This window comes from Pyrus communis, chromosome 11 (assembly GCF_963583255.1).
Source record: "Pyrus communis chromosome 11, drPyrComm1.1, whole genome shotgun sequence".
NCBI classification, from domain to species: Eukaryota; Viridiplantae; Streptophyta; class Magnoliopsida; order Rosales; family Rosaceae; genus Pyrus; species Pyrus communis.
Genome location: NC_084813.1, coordinates 16,172,151 through 16,189,479, shown reverse-complemented (window position 1 = coordinate 16,189,479; position 17,329 = coordinate 16,172,151). Strand labels below are relative to the sequence as shown.

Below are 17,329 nucleotides of genomic sequence, written 5' to 3'. Positions count from 1 at the left end.
GTTTTCTTTTTCAATTTTTTTTTTTTAAATTTTCGTTTTTTTTATTAAATTTTGTTTTTTTGCATTTGCTCAATACAAATTTTCGTGCGGTTATTTATTTTTACTAGTTTGCCCTTGTTTTATGAATTTTTTGAGCTTTGATTGTGAAGAAAATAAAAGGGTATTTTAGGAGTTTTACTATGTTTACCTATTTGGCCTTCTGGCTTTGTATATATATAGAAGATAAAACCCTACATCTTCCTAGTAAGTCCGCCGAGAAACCCCTAACCCTAGTTCGTTGTTCCCCAAGACACAGCGGCAACAACTCGGTGAGTAATCTCTCAGATCCGTTTCCAACTTCAGATTCATTCGCATTTCCATTTCATGTAATTTTATCTGTAAATTTCGAGCATCGAACGAGCTGTTTGATTGTTTTCGTAATTTGGATTGATTTATCCGTCTGGGATACTTTTATTTGATTGCTGGGTTGTGTTTCTGTTTGTTTTCCGAGAAAATGGAGCACTAGGATAGCATTTTAGTATGATTATCTCTGTTTGGTTGCCGGGAAAGGGATCACTTTGGACGAATAACGTTTTGTTTTGTTTGGGTAGCTCATTTTTGTCTCATTATTTAAAGAAATTCGTTGCTTTTTCAGTCTTTGTTTTCTTAACATGCATGTTTTGATGGAGTCGGGGATTGTTGTGTACATGTTTTCGTTTCTTTGGGTTTCAGCTTGATTTTTCTCTGTTACTTGTAAAAAGTTGGAAAATTTGGAATGGGTTTTTTAGTCTTGTATGTTTATGTTATCCGAATGTATTCAGTGTTGTTAATGTTTATGTTATCCGAATGTATTCAGTGTTGTTAATGTTTATGTTATCCGAATGTATTCGGTGTTGTTAATGTGATATGGGAATATTGGTTTTACTGTATCATTGTTAGGTTTGGAATCGGTTGTGGTAATTTCTTTCTATTGCGCTTTTTATGTAGTCATTCATTGTGTTTCTTATTGCCATTACAAGTCCTAAATCTGTCCTTGTGTAGTGTTGGAACATTTTCTGAATTTTCTTACCTTTATTTTTTTATATTTATCATTGCTCTATTGAAGTGAAGTAGAACTCCTAATTTGTTGTCTTCTTTTTATCTGGATACGCTTTGTCTTTGTGCTTGACGTGAATAATTTCTTGAGAAGATGTTACTTAGGTTGCCATTTTCAACTATCTGTTAAAGTTGGTGTTTGTTGAATGTACTTGTCCTCTAAATGTTCTTCACTTTGTAATGTTGTAGAGATGGGTGAAGAAGTCAAGGTTGTGGTTCCAGAGTCCGTGTTGAAAAAGAGGAAGAGGGAAGAGGAGTGGGCCTTGGCCAAGGAACAGGAGCGTGTTGCTGCCAACAAGAAGAAGGCTGACAACCGGAAGCTCATTTACAACAGAGCAAAGCAATATTCTAAGGAGTATGAGCAGCAGGTAAATGTTGTCATTTTTCATGGGGTTCATTTTAATTCATCTGTTGCGTTTCTGTTTATCAGCCTAATTATTCACTGTTAACGTTGTTTTGTTTCCTTTGTGTAGGAGAAAGAGTTGATTCAGTTGAAGCGTGAGGCTAAGTTGAAAGGTGGATTTTATGTTGACCCAGAGGCTAAGCTCTTGTTCATTATTCGTATCCGTGGGTATGTCCTGAGTGTTTAACTAAATTGGAGCAGAATTCTTAGTGACAAGTGTTCTCTGTCTTATACCTAATCTCTTTAATTTTCAGTATCAACGCCATTGACCCAAAGACCAAGAAGATTTTGCAACTCTTGAGGCTGAGACAGGTAGCACACCTAACCCGTTAATCTAGTGAAAGAAATATTTGTCTTTGTATTAAGGTCCTGTTAGTTTCTTTTTGTATTATTGACACAGAACCGAGCGCAATGGCGTTCTAGGATTCATATAGCCGACCCCACTTAGTGGGAAAAGGCTTTGTTGTTAATCTAGTGAAAGAAATATTTGTCTTTGTATTAAGGTCCTGTTAGTTTCTTTTTGTATTATTGACACAGAACCGAGCGCAATGGCGTTCTAGGATTCATATAGCCGACCCCACTTAGTGGGAAAAGGCTTTGTTGTTGTTTGTCTGATGGTTTCCCTGCTCAAGTGAAAAAGCTTTCACTTTATCTGCTTGTTGTGTCATTAGATGGCTGATAATATCTTCAAACGCAGTAGAGTTTTAATCTAGAATTTCTTTATCTGCTTGCCTCCATTCATTGTTGTTGGTGTGCCCATATTGGGTATATGTTTAAATTTGATTTTGTTTTTATCTTCTGAAACAGATCTTCAATGGAGTCTTCCTGAAAGTTAACAAGGCCACCCTCAATATGCTTCACAGGGTTGAGCCATATGTTACTTACGGGTGTGTGAACATCTTTCTGTTTCCTTTTTTCTTTATTTTTATAGCTGTAAATTTATCTAAAATGTATGATTAATTTAAGTTCTGCTGATTTCAGATACCCCAACTTGAAGAGCGTCAAGGAATTGATCTACAAGAGAGGCTACGGGAAGCTAAACAAGCAGAGGATTGCCTTGACTGACAACGCCATTGTTGAGGAGGTTTGTACCTCACTGTTGGTGCTGTATGTAATGGCTTCTCGGTAATTGCTGCATCTTTCTAACATGTGCTATTGTTACAGGCTCTCGGCAAGTTTGGCATTATCTGCACGGAAGATCTTATTCACGAGATCTTGACAGTTGGTCCTCATTTCAAGGAGGCCAATAACTTTCTATGGCCATTTAAGCTGAAGGCACCACTGGGTGGTCTTAAGAAGAAGAGGAACCACTATGTTGAAGGAGGAGATGCCGGAAACCGTGAGAACTACATCAACGAGCTTATCAGGAGAATGAATTAGTTGTATGCAGTATTTTATGATTCCGGTCACTCGAGGGTATTCCGTCACTAGAGGGGATCTGATACTTTCTCCTCTACTTAAGTTGAACACAGTTTTTGCTTTAAGGTTCAAGGCTTGTTCTGTTGTCGGAAAATATACTATTCACTTGTTTTTGAAGACGTAATGCTAAAAAGTTTTGTTGCCTTTTATAAATGTCTTGCTTTTCATGCCTGCCTGCTTGTTTTCGTCTGTTTCGAGTCTTTCGACTGAGGCTGAAATTTGGCTAGACTTTCTTCATATGATGTGTTGCACTCCTTTTCCTTTTTCGAGATTAAGTTATAAAACAATGGAAAGGAATTAGATGAAAAGAATGGAGCCTTTATATTCTTGTGAAATTTATATCACCGCCGAGAGTTACCGCAAGCCCAGTTTGAGGCTTAATTCACTTTTTCACTCTCATAACTGTAGATAATCACGCATGTTAAAAAAAATTATTTGTTGGTTACTGTTGTGAATTTAATAAATGTATTTCCTGTGAAGCATGTGGTCGTTTGTGGACTTAAACGAGGCTGTTTTACTGTTGAAAATATATAAAAAAAAAATTATGGCCACACGATTTTTTATGAACAGTTGGTATTAATTGATCCCTGAGATTCCTAGAGAGGATAACCGGAGGGGATCTAATTCGTTTATGTCCTTTGCATCTGCCTCTTATTGGTTAGAAATCGGAAATATTCGCAAAGAAAACGATTGCCGGCAACTTCTGGGGTAGTTTTGGCCTTTAGAGGAACACTAGAGTTACGGCTGCTGTTGAGGGATTATCAGTAGTTGTATGGTTCCTGCAAATTTCTTAAAATAGTCCATGGCCCTCATTTGATAAATAATTGGATTTGAATGGATAAGATGTAATTTTCAAGATACGAGATTGATCACTCAAGATTCAAGAAAACTTGTTCCAGTTATCCTCCGAAAGGTAGGATTGGAAGGGAAATTTTTATTTTTGTCTAGTTCCCTTTTAATCCTCTTTTGCATTCAATTGTGACTTTGCATGTTGTTCATTCCAATTCGAGCCGTAGAGGTTTTGGGTAGGATGTGAGGAGGGTACATATATGGGGTGAGAATATTGTTTCCTTGGTAGGATTTGACTTTGACTCGGTGAATTGTCTTTGGAATTAGGCAAATATTGTGGTCCTTTTTTAATTCTAATTGTTGCTTGGAGGGAAGGCACCATGTCCATATTTATTCTCGAACCCGGTTCTTTCTAAACCCTAAAACCCCTAATTCCTTGTTCATTTGCCCCACTCATACACCGCCACCTAATTAATACATACACGATAATGTTAAAAAGATCAAAATTTTAAACCAAATTGTGAATAAATCAAATGATGTGGTTGCTACTATTGGATTATTAATTAAGTATCGATAAATATGCTTATTTCCTATTAGTGACACATCATTGATTTGCAAATTTGGTTTAAAAATTGGTCTCCATAGCATTGTCCATACATCAACTAAGGGGTAATATTAGGGAAACCAAAATTTTAAACCAAATTTGCACAGCAAATGATGTGTCATCAATATTAGAAAATGATATGATCCTATGAATTTTTTGAGTGAATGTGCACACGATAGTGATCACTTCTGCTACTTTTTAAACACTTGAAGTTAGGATATTTTTTACCAACTAAATTTATAATCTTGATTTGATAGTTTAGTCGATCTTCCCTAATAATGGGACTCCTGGTATTTTCGTCCCATCCCACTCAATGTGAGATCTATCATAATCAGACGACGTTATACAACTCCTTGAAGTTCATGTTTTGCTCAAATTATATTGTAAGTCGAAAACAAGTGGTGGATATATCTTTGTAGTGTTACAATAAACCATTATTTATCATGTATCAATGCTTTCCACCAAAAGGCCCTTCTTCCATAGGATTGAGCTATAGAAACTGACTTTTCATTTCATCAAAAATTACAACAATACAGGATGATATATATAGCCACAGGCTTGCTACACTAGTGCCCTTGGTTTCTAAAGCTAATTACACAATTGCCATATCTAATTGTGTACAGTTATAACTAACTAGTGACTTGTTTGGATGATTTGGCATCTGTCTCAATACACCCCCTCAAGTTGAGCTTGGGATCAACCATTGAACCAAGAGACAACTTGGATTTAAGATAATTGAACCGACTTTTGGATTGTGACTTGGTGTGAATATCAGCTAATTGGTCTTGACTGCAAACAAACTTAACTGTGAAGAGATGAGCCAACACCAATTCTCGAATATAATGGTAGTCGATTTCAATGTGTTTAGTTCGGGCATGAAAGACTGGATTAGAAGCAAGAGAGATAGCTGAAATATTGTCACACCATAGATTGGGAACCTGAGAAAGTGGGAAGCCAATGTCACGGAAAATTTTGCAAATGTAAGTAAGTTTAGCAACTATATGCGCCAAAGAACGATATTCTGCTTCAGTGGAGGAACGGGCCACAGTGGATTGTTACTTGGCACTCCAGCTGATAAGATTGGATCCCAGAAATATACAATAACCACTCATGGATCGTCTATCAAACGTACAACCTGCCCAGTCAGCATCAGAGAAGGCAGTGAGATTGGGTGAACCCTTTTTGAACCAAATACAAAGATACAGTACCCTTAAGATATCGAATAACCCTCTTTGCAGCCTGCATGTGTTGATCGCGAGGAGTATGCATGAACTGGCATATTTGATTGATTGGAAAGGAATATTAGGACGTATCCATGTTAAATACTGCAAGCCACCAACAATGGACCGACATTCAGTAAGATTTGAGAGAAGAGGACCTGTGTGATCAAGCTTTTGAGAACCAAGTGGAGTACAACATGGCTTAGCACCAACCATATTGGTTTTCCTGAGAAGATCCAGCAGGTACTTTGTTTGATGAAGAAAAAGACCTGCAAAGGACCGATGAACCTCTAATCCCAAAAAATAATGCAAGGGTCCTAAATCTTTGACTGGAAATAGAGCATTAAGCTTTTGAATGAACAAATTGCACATAAAAGGATGAGGGCCAGTTACCAAAATGTCATCGACATAAACAAGAACAATAATGAGTGAGGGACCTTTGAGAACAAATAAGGAAGCATCAGAAGAAGACTGCTGAAAACCAAATTGAAGTAGAGCTTGAAAGAGTTATTAAGCCCAAGGTGCCTATTTAACTCCTTATAGTGATTTTCTCAATTTACAAACATGATTTGGCAAACTGGGATCAACAAAACCTGGAAGTTGCTGCATATACACATCCTCTTTTAAATCCCCATGAAGAAAAGCATTACTTATGTCTAATTGGTTTAAAAACCAATTAAACTGGACTACAAGTGATAATAGTACTCGAATGGTGACTGGTTTAGCCACGGGACTAAAGGTTTCTTGGAAATCAATACCTTCTTATTGGTGGTAGCCCTTGGCTACCAACCGAGCTTTAAAACGGTCAACAGTTCCATCAGGCTGTTTCTTGACTCGAAAGACCCATTTGCAGCCAACAACATTGTGGGAAGATAGAGGTACTAAGATCCAAGTACCGATGGATTGCAAGACATTGAATTCATCATGCATAGTTGATCTCCAATGTGCATGCTTGGAGGCTTGTAGGTATGTAGATGGTACAAAATCAATATCCACAGGAAGTGGATGTTTGGTAGCTGCATATACTTTAGGTTTATGTATTCCAACTTTAGAATGAGTAACCATTGGATGAATATTGCTAGAAGGTCGTGGGGGAGGTGTGTCACTTGAAGAAATAGGTGCTGGGATGGCATCTGAAGGATTGACAGAGCTGGTAAAATTATGAGCTGCTTCAATGTTGGAACTGAAAGAGAGAGGATGTTGAGTTGCTGACGGATGAAGTGAATTAACAGAACCAGAATTTGATTGCATCAATGGAATAGAGAATTGAAGATCCATAGAAGGAGAAACAGATTCTTGAAGTACAGCTGCATCTAGAGAAATTGAGTGGAAAGGATATGAAGTTTCATCAAACTGCACATGACGAGAAATATAAATCTTGCTAGTAAGAGGATCAAGACACCGATAACCCTTGTGTTGTAAATTGTACCCCAAAAGGACACAGCTTTTGCTTTTAGCATCTAGTTTAGAATGAACATAGGGCTTGAGCCATGGAAAACACCTGCAACCAAAGACTTTCAATCTGGAGTAGTCTAGTGACTTGTGAAAAAAGCAATTCCCAAAGGGGACTTAGAGAGCCCAGAAATTGGCAACCTGTTAATAAGGTGTATAGTAGTAGAGAAAGCTTCCACCCAGTAAAGATAAGGAACATTAAAAGCAACAAGTAAGGTCCTTGCAGTTTCCACAAGATGTCTATGCTTTCTTTTAGTACAGCCATTCTGTTCGGGCTATGGGGACAACTTAATTGGTTTAAAATACCATGAGTGCGAAGAAAAGACTGAAACACAGTATTGAGAAATTCGCCCCCTGAATCGGAGCGTACAATCTTGATTTTATTTCCAAGTAGATTTTCTACATATTGTTTGAATACAACAAAAGTAGAATAAGCATCAGACTTGGCCTTTAATGGAAATAACCAGCTATATCTACTGTAATCATCAACGATTAACAAGTAGTATTTAAAACCACTAGGTGAAACAATAGAAGCAGGGCCCCAAAGATCACATTGAAGTAATTGCAAGCTATGAGTAGTAGTAGAAGTAGCCAAGCTAAAAGAAAGCTTATGATTTTTAGCAAAAGCACAGTCTTGACAAAAGAAATCAACAATTGGCCTGCCTTGCACTGCAAGCTTATTGATAGAGAGAACTTTTTGAAAAATAGAAGAGGATGGATGATCCAATCTGTGATGCCAAACCTTCATAGGAGTTGTGACACTTATTAAAGCTGATGATGATACAATTGGAGAGTGACAAGAGCCTTGCAGAGGATAAAATCCATCTCTAACTTTGCCCCGCAAAAACGTCTTCCCAGAAGCACGATCCTTTATAGTAGATCCATCAGGGTCAAGAGTCAAAGCACAATTATTTTCCTTGAGAAATTGATAAACAGACAGTAAATTATGCTTCATATGTGGAACATGCAGTACATTACTCAACTTAAAAGAATTATAAGGAGTATTTAAAGAAGAGGAACCAATATTATGGATAGACAGACCTTTACCATATACTATGTAGACCTTGTCTTCACCAGTGTAAGGAGAGGAAACAGAGAGATTAGCAATATCATTTGTAATATACGATGTAGCTCCAGAGTCCAGTAGCCAAGATGGAAAGGGTTTGGAAGAGTAGTGAGCATATAAAGCAGCAAGCTTAGCTGGTGGTACCCTTCCAAAAATCTTAGGATTTATCATGTCAAAACAATCTATGGCTTCGTGGCTAATAGAACCACAAATTTGACATGGAGTTTGGCTACCAGATGAGGATAAATAACCATAATAATTGGACCTAGAGCCTGGATTAGGAAAAGGATTTGAAATGCCACAATAGCTGCCATGGAAAGAACCTTTATTAGTACAGTGATTTGGATTCCCTCTGTTGAAACCACAATTCTGTCTTCCATGATTAGAAGTATAGCGGAATGAATTTTGGAGTGACTAATGAGATGCAAAAAGAGCTTGTGGAGAAGGCGTTGGCAGCAATGGTGCCTGATAGTGAGTAGAAAAGGCCTGAAATGGCTCAGTGACAGAAGATGACACACTGTGCTTGCGACGAGCCATGGAAAGTTCTTTAGTAAACAACAAACCATGCAATTCATCAAGGGAGGTGGAAGACAAGCGAAGCATGATGAAGTCAATGAATGACTTGAATTCATCAGGTAGACCATGAAGCGCAGCAGCTGTGAGAGAATCCGAAATCTCATTAATCTGTTAAAGATATTCCGAGATCGATTGAGAACTTTTTTGAATGGATTGAAAACAAGAGCGTAGCTGATGAACATGAGCATCAGAAACTCCACCAAAACGTTGTTCAAGCTTCTTCCATATCTCACGAGATGTAGGCCTGGTTTGGTACTGAGGTGATTCTGAAAAAAGCTGGTATTAAAAAAAGCTGGGAGTTGTTTTTGTGTTTGGTAAACATTCAGCTTCAGCTTTTTTTCATAGTTTTGGGTGAAAAAAAAGCCAAAAACAAGAAGTTGCAAAACGCAGCTTTGAAAAACCGGTTTTTTCACATTTGTTTTATATAAAAATTTACCAAACAGTATAATACTGCTTTTTTTTTTTTTTTTTCAAAGGCACTTTACAAAAAAGTTTACCAAACACTCTACTGCTTTATTTCACAGCTGCTTATTCTCACAGTACAACAAAAGCAGTTTTTTTTTCAAAGCATAGCAATACCAAACCAGCCCATAGAGACTCCCACCGTAAAGGAAATTAGATCTTCAGAAAGTGTCGACTTCAACCAAATCAGTAGATTTTAATCTTTCTCAAACCACTGCTCAAATTCTGGATTCACATATCTATCTGGAAGAAGCGGAGCCGGACATGGCTCAGTTCTATCAATGAGACCAATGAGCTTGTAGCGGCGAAGGATCGGAGCAAACAATGCTTGCCATGGGAGATAATTGGTGCGCTTGAGCTTAATCGGCACCATACTGCCAATGTTCTGAATCGTAAGAGACATATATGAATTTGGAAAGGAATTAGGGTTTGACAATGGCGGTGGATCCATCAAAGACAAGGATGCAGATGGAGAAGCCATGACAATCAGAGACAAGATTCAGAAGAAAAGAGAAAGAATCATGAATCAGAGGCAGAAATTGATTGAGAAACAGAAGAAATCGATCAAGAAACAGATTGAGAAATCGAGGTAGTGAGCGAGTCGGTAAGCGGAAGAAAAGAGGATCAGCGCCGTGAGGCAAGTTGGCGAGATACCACATAGAAACTGACTTTTCATTTCATCAAAAATTACAACAATATAGGATGATATATATAGCCACAGGCTTGCTACAGTAGTGCCTTTAGTTTCTAAAACTAATTACACAATTGCCATATCTAATTGTTTTCAGTTATAACTAACTAGTGACTTGTTTGGATGATTTAGCATCCGTCTCAATATGAGCCATATATCTAGAGTGTTTACATTATCAAACTAATTAAGGGGAAATCACTATAAAATAACAATAAAAATTCGTACACACACACACACATATATATTACTTCATATGCTTTTTTGTGTAGAAAAATTGTAACCCAAAACATCAAGAGGCCGCAGGAAAAAGGCGAGCGGAGCAAATGGTGCAGTAGAACTTCCTCTTGGTTTTGTGGGAAATGGGGATGAAACAAAAGAGCAAGTGAGCTTCAAAGTCCCATCCCATAACTGGCCCTCCGCAGTAAGGGCAAGCCGCTGCTGCTACTCCTTTATTTCCCACCACCTTTTCTCGCAGATCAAACACCGATAATACACTCATTTTTTTTTATATCTTTCTAACAATCTCTCTCTCTCTCTCTCTCTCTCTCTCTCTCTCTCTATATGTATATATGTATATGTGTGTGTGTGTGTGTGTGTGTAATGTACCTATAGTTCCAGCATTTGGAATCTGTCAATGTTTGTGCTTTGCAAAGTTAATATTTTCCTGGAAAATGCTGCTCGTTTTCTTCTGTGTGTTGGTGGTTGTTTGTGTTGCTGGGAACAGCTTGCTACCATCGAAAGTAAATTAATATGTTATTTTCCAGGAAGAATGTAGAAAGTTCCACGAATTATGAAAGACTGAGTCGGTTCCAAGTCTCCCAAAACTTAGGCCGAGGGTCACGCGGTCTTTTTCTTCTTCTTCCTAATGTCACTATCATATATCAATGGTCGTTATGCAATACATATGAAATGTCCAATCCATTGATTAGGAGTTCATTGGAGATTACTTCTCTAGGAAGCACATTTGCTAAAAACGCTTTTACACGTTGAGTACTTGAAAATTGCGTTTGAAGGTGTTACTCAAGAAAACACTAGAAGGTATTGGCCAAAATAATGATCCCTGATATTTGCCTAACTTCTTACTTTGGTCCCTGAGATTTAAAATCAATAGAAGTGGTCATTGAGATTGTTCACCATCAATCATTTTGGTCATTCAGTGAAAAATTATGTTAACCAATGATCAAAGTAACAAAATTACCATCAATATAATAAACAATAGGCCAAAATAAGTTGACAAAATTGAGAGTATTTTGATTTTTCACGGAATAACCAAAATGATTGATTGTGGACAAACTCAGGGAACAAGTCTATCAATTTCAAATCTCAGGGACCAAAGTGAGAAGTTATACAAATCTCAAGAACCATTTTGGTTGAAAACGCCTTTCAAAATCCAAAATCACTTTTAATTATCTATGTTTAATGTGTTGTCAAGAACGTTTTTGATTTATTTAAAAGCATTTCTAGTTTATCCAAAAGCCCATACACTAAAGAATATTTTTCAATTGGTAATGCTTGAGAGATCAAATTTTTAAATCAAATTTTGTAAACCAAATGATGTGGTTGTCCATGATTGAATTGTTGATTAAGTGTTGATCAACGTACTTATTTCCTATTAATGATAGTGACACATCATTTAGTTTAAAAATTGGCCTCTCTAGCATATTATAAAACTTTTTATTTTTTTTATTCTGATACAACGATTTTGGGGAGGGGGGTTACTGCTAAACTGCACAATGAGCTATTATATATCAAACTTGTCCTCCATGAGACTATGAATCAAATCTGAAATTGAGTGTAGATGAATACTAGTAGACCGCAATGTTGGTGGCAATTGCTATGCAACTTCTTTGGAAGAAGATCCAAGGTATTAACATTTGAACATCCAACAGGATATTAACGAGAGCTCTATGCCTAAATGCCTATGTGCTTGATCATTACGTAAAGAACGCGTTTACCTTCAGACTACAAGAGAGCAGCTGTCCGGCCACCAATGCCAGTACTCGTCTCCAACACGGCTCAAAGCCTACACCATGCCGCCACCCAAAGTGGCAAATCATGCCTCAAAGTCAATCCCTACCGACGTCTTTCGAGCAGTTCTTCAGACACTATTCGATGACAAATGTCGGTTCGAAGATCTATAGAATGTTCAGCATGAATCTTAAGAAGCTTGTGTTGCGGCTAGAGTTCCATGAAAATAGTTTTTATGACAACTTATGTAACAATTTTGCATAACTAATTAAAAACCATAGGTAAAATTTCTCATTTGGCTGAAGTTCCAAGAACTGACAAATCGCACGCAAGAAAATTTTGACAGAAACATGTGGTATCTAACATAACTATCGACAGGTTGTATATACCGTTTCTATATCCTGCCTAAAAGAAGCAAGAAGCCGTTCATGTCATTAAGTAAATGGTAGCACAACAGATTTTCTGCAAAGAATGATCAGACATTACCACATAAAGATAAATTTGTGAATCATGAGGATACTTCTGTTGGATTGTGCGCCTCGATATCAACATGCCGTATACCAGGAACAAGCTTTTGGATCTCCTTTTCCAATCTATCAACTTCACTTCCTAATGCTGTCACTACCTCTTCACCTGCAATGGGAGATGTAGTTCGTAATGTATTGCACGTAGAAACCGGTCACCGAAACTACTTTAATTTTTTTAAAAGTAAAACGCATAAAAATACCATAGTTTGACATCATTTTAAGCAATGCAGTATCATCCTTCTCCTTTGCAGCTTCACGAAACTGCATCACATCCACATAACACGCAGAATTCAGCACGTACACCAACAATGAGTAAAATGTCTTGAATGTAACTAGAGGTCCAAAAAAGTTTCAAAAATTATAGAGATGATTAACCTGTCTTGCCCATTCTCCACGCCCAGTCCTATGGAGATAATTTTGAACTACCACTACTCCATTGAAATCTGTCCCATGCAGATAGCGACGGTTATATCACACTGATATCCCAATAGCGCCAAATGCAAAATAATGGAAAGAGTATACTTCTAAGAAAAAACATAAGAGTTGTTGAAGTAATAAATTTCAGTTTTAGTGGTCATCAAATTACAAAAGAAATATGCCATTGCAGAAGATAAAACTTAAAATGCTGCAACGTCAGCATGGTGATAGTTTCAATCCGTTGCTAACAATATTGATAATGATTCACTTTTTGTTTACAAAATCAGCCAAAACTAGAAATACCAACAGTGGTTTGTTAAAAAACTGAGAACCTAACCCAAGAAGAATCAAGAAATAAAGAAGTCAAGATGAAAAAAGGTCACCTATTTCAGCCTTAAATCTGAAGAACCCAGGACCAATCACCTCGCTTTTGCAATCATATAGAGAATCCACAACCTATAACAAAATCAGTGATATTTAGTAACCTTAAAAAGCATGAAGGTATATCAATACCAGAAAGAGATCATTAGCATTAATTATACCGGGTCATTTTTCAAAAATTGGAGAACCTTCTCCATATCATGGTCATCCATTGCCCTGCCAATCAAAGCATGTCGATTCCTTTGGATTAGAAAAATAGCCACCTGCAGGGTAGATTCAACTCGGTTGTATAATTATAGTTTCACTGTGTGTCTCAGTCACAATCTGTTGTGTTACTTAGTTTTCTTTTTTTGAATACCCAACATTTAATAATCAGACTTCTTCAAAATTAGCATTGTATTGCAGATATTCACTTCAATTTTAGACAGCAATGTGGTACTCTAATTGCAGTTTCTGCATCATTTTTTATGGAAACGAGCATCACATACCATTCCAAGTAGGTTGCCAACTACAATCGATCCTATGGGATCATAAATTGCATTTCCTGTTCTATTCACTGCAACCAATGATGCCGCAGCAATAGCAAGCCCAGTTACAGCTGCCCCATCCTGCATATATAAGAAAATTTACAAAGGGATAATAGCTTGTTATCAGACCAGAAAATACGCGTGGCTTCATAATTTTTCAATCAACTCTAGGCTTATGCTACGTTAATGAAGGGTTTCAATGACATTACATGTTGGGTTTGACTGCTTGAGATAGTTTCTTGCAATTAAGTAGACTGTAATATACTCATTGGTGTTACTGAAACTTTCATTCATCCCCAGTTCCATACCTAATCATTTCTTCCTTTGCAATCACAGAAATAAATTCCAACAACCAAGGGAGAATAAAGAAAGAACATCCCAGTGTATTACCTCTGTCATGACTGCAACAGATGTGGGATCATGTCCACGCCATATATAGTCTCTCAGTTTCATGCCCTCAGCAGCTGCACCTTTCTTGACGGCTTGTATGGCAACAAGAAGAGAAGCACCTACGGAATGGATGCAAAGGTTAAAGGGGGGGAACATGAGAAATAAATAAAGTAATCATATGATTGGGCTTCCCATCATTGTTTTGAAAGATAATGCATTGAGCTCTACCTTCAATAATAAATGAGCCACCAATCACAAGAGCTGCATACTGAATATTTGGAGGGGGCTGAGGAAGAGGCAGACAAATTCTATAAAACCGGAATAGAATTGACAAACATAACAGATAATCTAAGAAATTAACGGTAAGACATTAGAAAGAAAAAATAGTTCACATAGGTTTGGGTAACAAAATTTTGCCAAGTAAAAACTCAATAACCTGTGAAGTCCACAAGTTTTGAACTCCATGAATGATAGTCGCACCAGAACCAAGACAAAAGATACCAACAGCAGATATCAAAGACCAGACAAATCTTTCCTTGGAGTATCCATAACTGCCAGAATCAAAGACATAGCATGATAATTAGAACTAATTCTTAGTGCGAGCATATAATAATATATATGCATGTATTTAATTTCTATTCACAGCTCTTGACTTGTATATTATGCACTTGCAACATCCAATTCCACTCGAGCGAGTATTCTAGAATCATAGAAGTGCTTATACCAGTCAAATTAATGGCTAACTCTAATGGTATGTCATAGATTTCTTCCTTCTGAAACCTTTCTTAAGACTGTTACATAATGCGCAACTTTTGTTGATAAAAAGACAAATTAAACAATGAAAGCTAATGAAGGTTTCATCAATGATGCGAAAAGTTGGTCATGGTATGGAAAGACTCACGGGTGGAGAGCATCTGGTGCACGCCTTGAGCTACTCAAACCATAAGCAAGAAGCGCCTACAATGACATGGATTAGTTTCTCTGCATCACTGAATTGATTCAATCATGAAATGAAAAATCACAACAACATTGACTTCAAATAGACCTCCACCAGCATGAACCCAATACCTGATTTGCAAAATCAGCAACTGAGTGCACAACTTCGGCAAACATAACATGGCTAGAGGTGGATAACCAGACACCGAACTTGAGTGAAAAGACAAGGAAGTTGCACCACAATGCAGTTGTGACTGCCCTTTGACTAGCATACAGAATTGATGCAAAAATCATAAGAATTTAATGCAATTCCAAGCAATTAAACAAACAAACAATAAAAATCTACTAAATCGAAAAAATTACAAACATTTTCGGGCTCGGTACCTGTGCTGGTCATTGAATTCAATCTTCACCTGCTTAGCTCTAGTAAAGAAACCTGCAAATCAATGCACACCCAATTTTTACCCAAATGCACAAAATTTTCAGCTAAAATTGACTAATTTATCACTTTCCCTACAGAATTTCATAACTTCCCAAATCGAAAAAAGAACTTACGGCGATGGAGCAAGTGCCGCTGCGGCTGCTGACGACGATGAACAACACTACCGGACGAAACCAAGTCGAACAAAACGACCCGTTTCGAGCAGGCAGCTGAGGAAACCAGGCCGCGCAGCAGAGTGTGAGCAGAGGAGCTAAACGGAGCCTTTTGGGGGAGGCTGCGATCGTCGTTCCGGGGGTCTGAGTAGTGAAAGAGCAGACATTGGGAGGAGCAGCGAGGACTGAAGCGGTGGGTGCGGCGGAGGCGGGAGACGAGAGTGTAGGAGGACGTTCTCATCTCATCTGCATGGAAATGTTCATGGGTTCTCGGAAAGCTACTGCATTTCGATTGTTTTTAGGGTTTTGAGGGTGGGATTGGTTTAGGGTTTTGTGGGTTGTCGAAAAGAGTGAAGAATCAGAGACGCAGAGCGAGGTTGAAGATGGTGACAGCTAAGAGCTTAAGACATTGTTTTTGCTAGTACAAGGTTAAGTATAAAACCCATTCCCACAAAGATTTTAAAATTAAAAATTAAATTTGCCATCTGCAACAAGTCAAAGTGGAAGAAAAATGGTGAAGATATTGAGCCACCAATGGTGCGGCAGCCCAAATTAGACCCGCCAAAGGGTTAGCTATGACTATTTCGGTAGGAAGCGCTTCACTCAATGTTTTAAAACACTAGTTTAGTGGTATTTTTCTTTATTAAATGAGAGATTTATATTTCATTCTCGTTAAAAGCAAATTTAAACCACATTATTGCTAAGCGTTCCATGAATTGCTCCGTCTAAGTATGAGTCATGAGTCGAAATCTTACGAGACCTAAATAATTGGGGATTGCGGTTGGTTATTAAGGGTGCGTTTGTTGCACCGGACTGTCTCGGACTGGACTAGCTTCAGAGACTAAGTTAGACTGGCTTAGACTAGACTAAGCTGGACTAGTTTAGTGAAGCGTTTGGTGTAGTGTCGGACTAATAAGCAGGATAATAAGAAAAATGAAAAAAAAAAACCCATGATATATTACAAAATATTTTATTTTCTTCAACTTCAATTTCAACCAAATATTAACGTTATTCCTGTTAAACATTTCATCTTCTCCATGTTCAAAGTTTGTTGGTGTCACTGAAATACCGTATTTAATCCAACCTCCTTTCTTCTTCTAGCAATTGCCACCAGTGCCATCTACCATTCTAGATATTGCAAATTCTTGAGATTTCAAAACCAACAATTGATAATTTGTTTCACATTTAAACAAAAACCCATCCACAACAAAGCAACCCATCACAATTTTTCCCCAAAAATATCAAATTTACATAAAAGAATCAATGTGGGTTTTGCGAATAAGGAAATATACCAACAAGAACAAATAATGCAAAAGAAATACATCAGATCTAGCAAAAACATATACATACATATATGTGTGTGTGTATGTATATGTGTGTATATATACATATATATACAAACCCAGAAAATGGGGCTTTCTATAATCTCAGCTTAAATTAGAAAGAACCACCATTGCAAACACCATTAAACCAAATGGAACATATTCAAAAAGCTGAAATTCATATTATATTACCAAAAAAATAAGCAAATCTGAGGAAGATTAAGGATATATGTCATTACATCTTTCCATCTGAAAATATCAGTTCCTCGTGCCTAGATGGACTTGGTGGCCAACATCATCTGAATTCAACCTCCTTCTGAGCGAGCTAACGCGGTGCTACGGCGATGGTGGCCATCGTCGAGACTTAGATAGAAAGAGCGGGAGATGATCTTGGGAAATGGAGTGGGGTGGCGCCGGCATCGATCTGGGCCTCAGATCGAATCGACCCATCGATGGGTGCTAATTCGATTTTGGGATTTAGGGGTGGGTGGTAATGAGATAGAGCAGGGAG

General features: G+C 37.6%; 2 protein-coding genes across 2 annotated transcripts; one reads left to right on the top strand and one right to left on the bottom strand.

The window, feature by feature from the left end:
- Positions 1 to 202: 202 nt before the first annotated feature.
- Positions 203 to 3,067, top strand: LOC137707441 (large ribosomal subunit protein uL30y-like). The gene is made up of 7 exons (XM_068446308.1): positions 203 to 308; positions 1,264 to 1,442; positions 1,548 to 1,645; positions 1,732 to 1,789; positions 2,285 to 2,364; positions 2,459 to 2,561; positions 2,642 to 3,067. Exons 2-7 carry the CDS (start codon positions 1,266 to 1,268, stop codon positions 2,855 to 2,857), a joined length of 732 nt encoding a protein of 243 aa, XP_068302409.1. The 5' UTR covers positions 203 to 308; positions 1,264 to 1,265; the 3' UTR covers positions 2,858 to 3,067.
- An 8,922-nt stretch (positions 3,068 to 11,989) lies between these two features.
- Positions 11,990 to 15,955, bottom strand: LOC137707922 (metal tolerance protein C4-like). Its single transcript, XM_068446865.1, has 13 exons — positions 15,458 to 15,955; positions 15,287 to 15,338; positions 15,035 to 15,167; positions 14,868 to 14,923; positions 14,403 to 14,517; positions 14,195 to 14,252; positions 13,967 to 14,085; positions 13,538 to 13,657; positions 13,211 to 13,312; positions 13,052 to 13,124; positions 12,627 to 12,694; positions 12,452 to 12,512; positions 11,990 to 12,357 (listed from the first exon to the last, which is right to left on the bottom strand). The coding sequence occupies exons 1-13, from the start codon at positions 15,735 to 15,737 to the stop codon at positions 12,233 to 12,235; spliced, it is 1,362 nt and encodes a 453-aa protein (XP_068302966.1). The 5' UTR covers positions 15,738 to 15,955; the 3' UTR covers positions 11,990 to 12,232.
- Between the last annotated feature and the right edge of the window lie 1,374 nt (positions 15,956 to 17,329).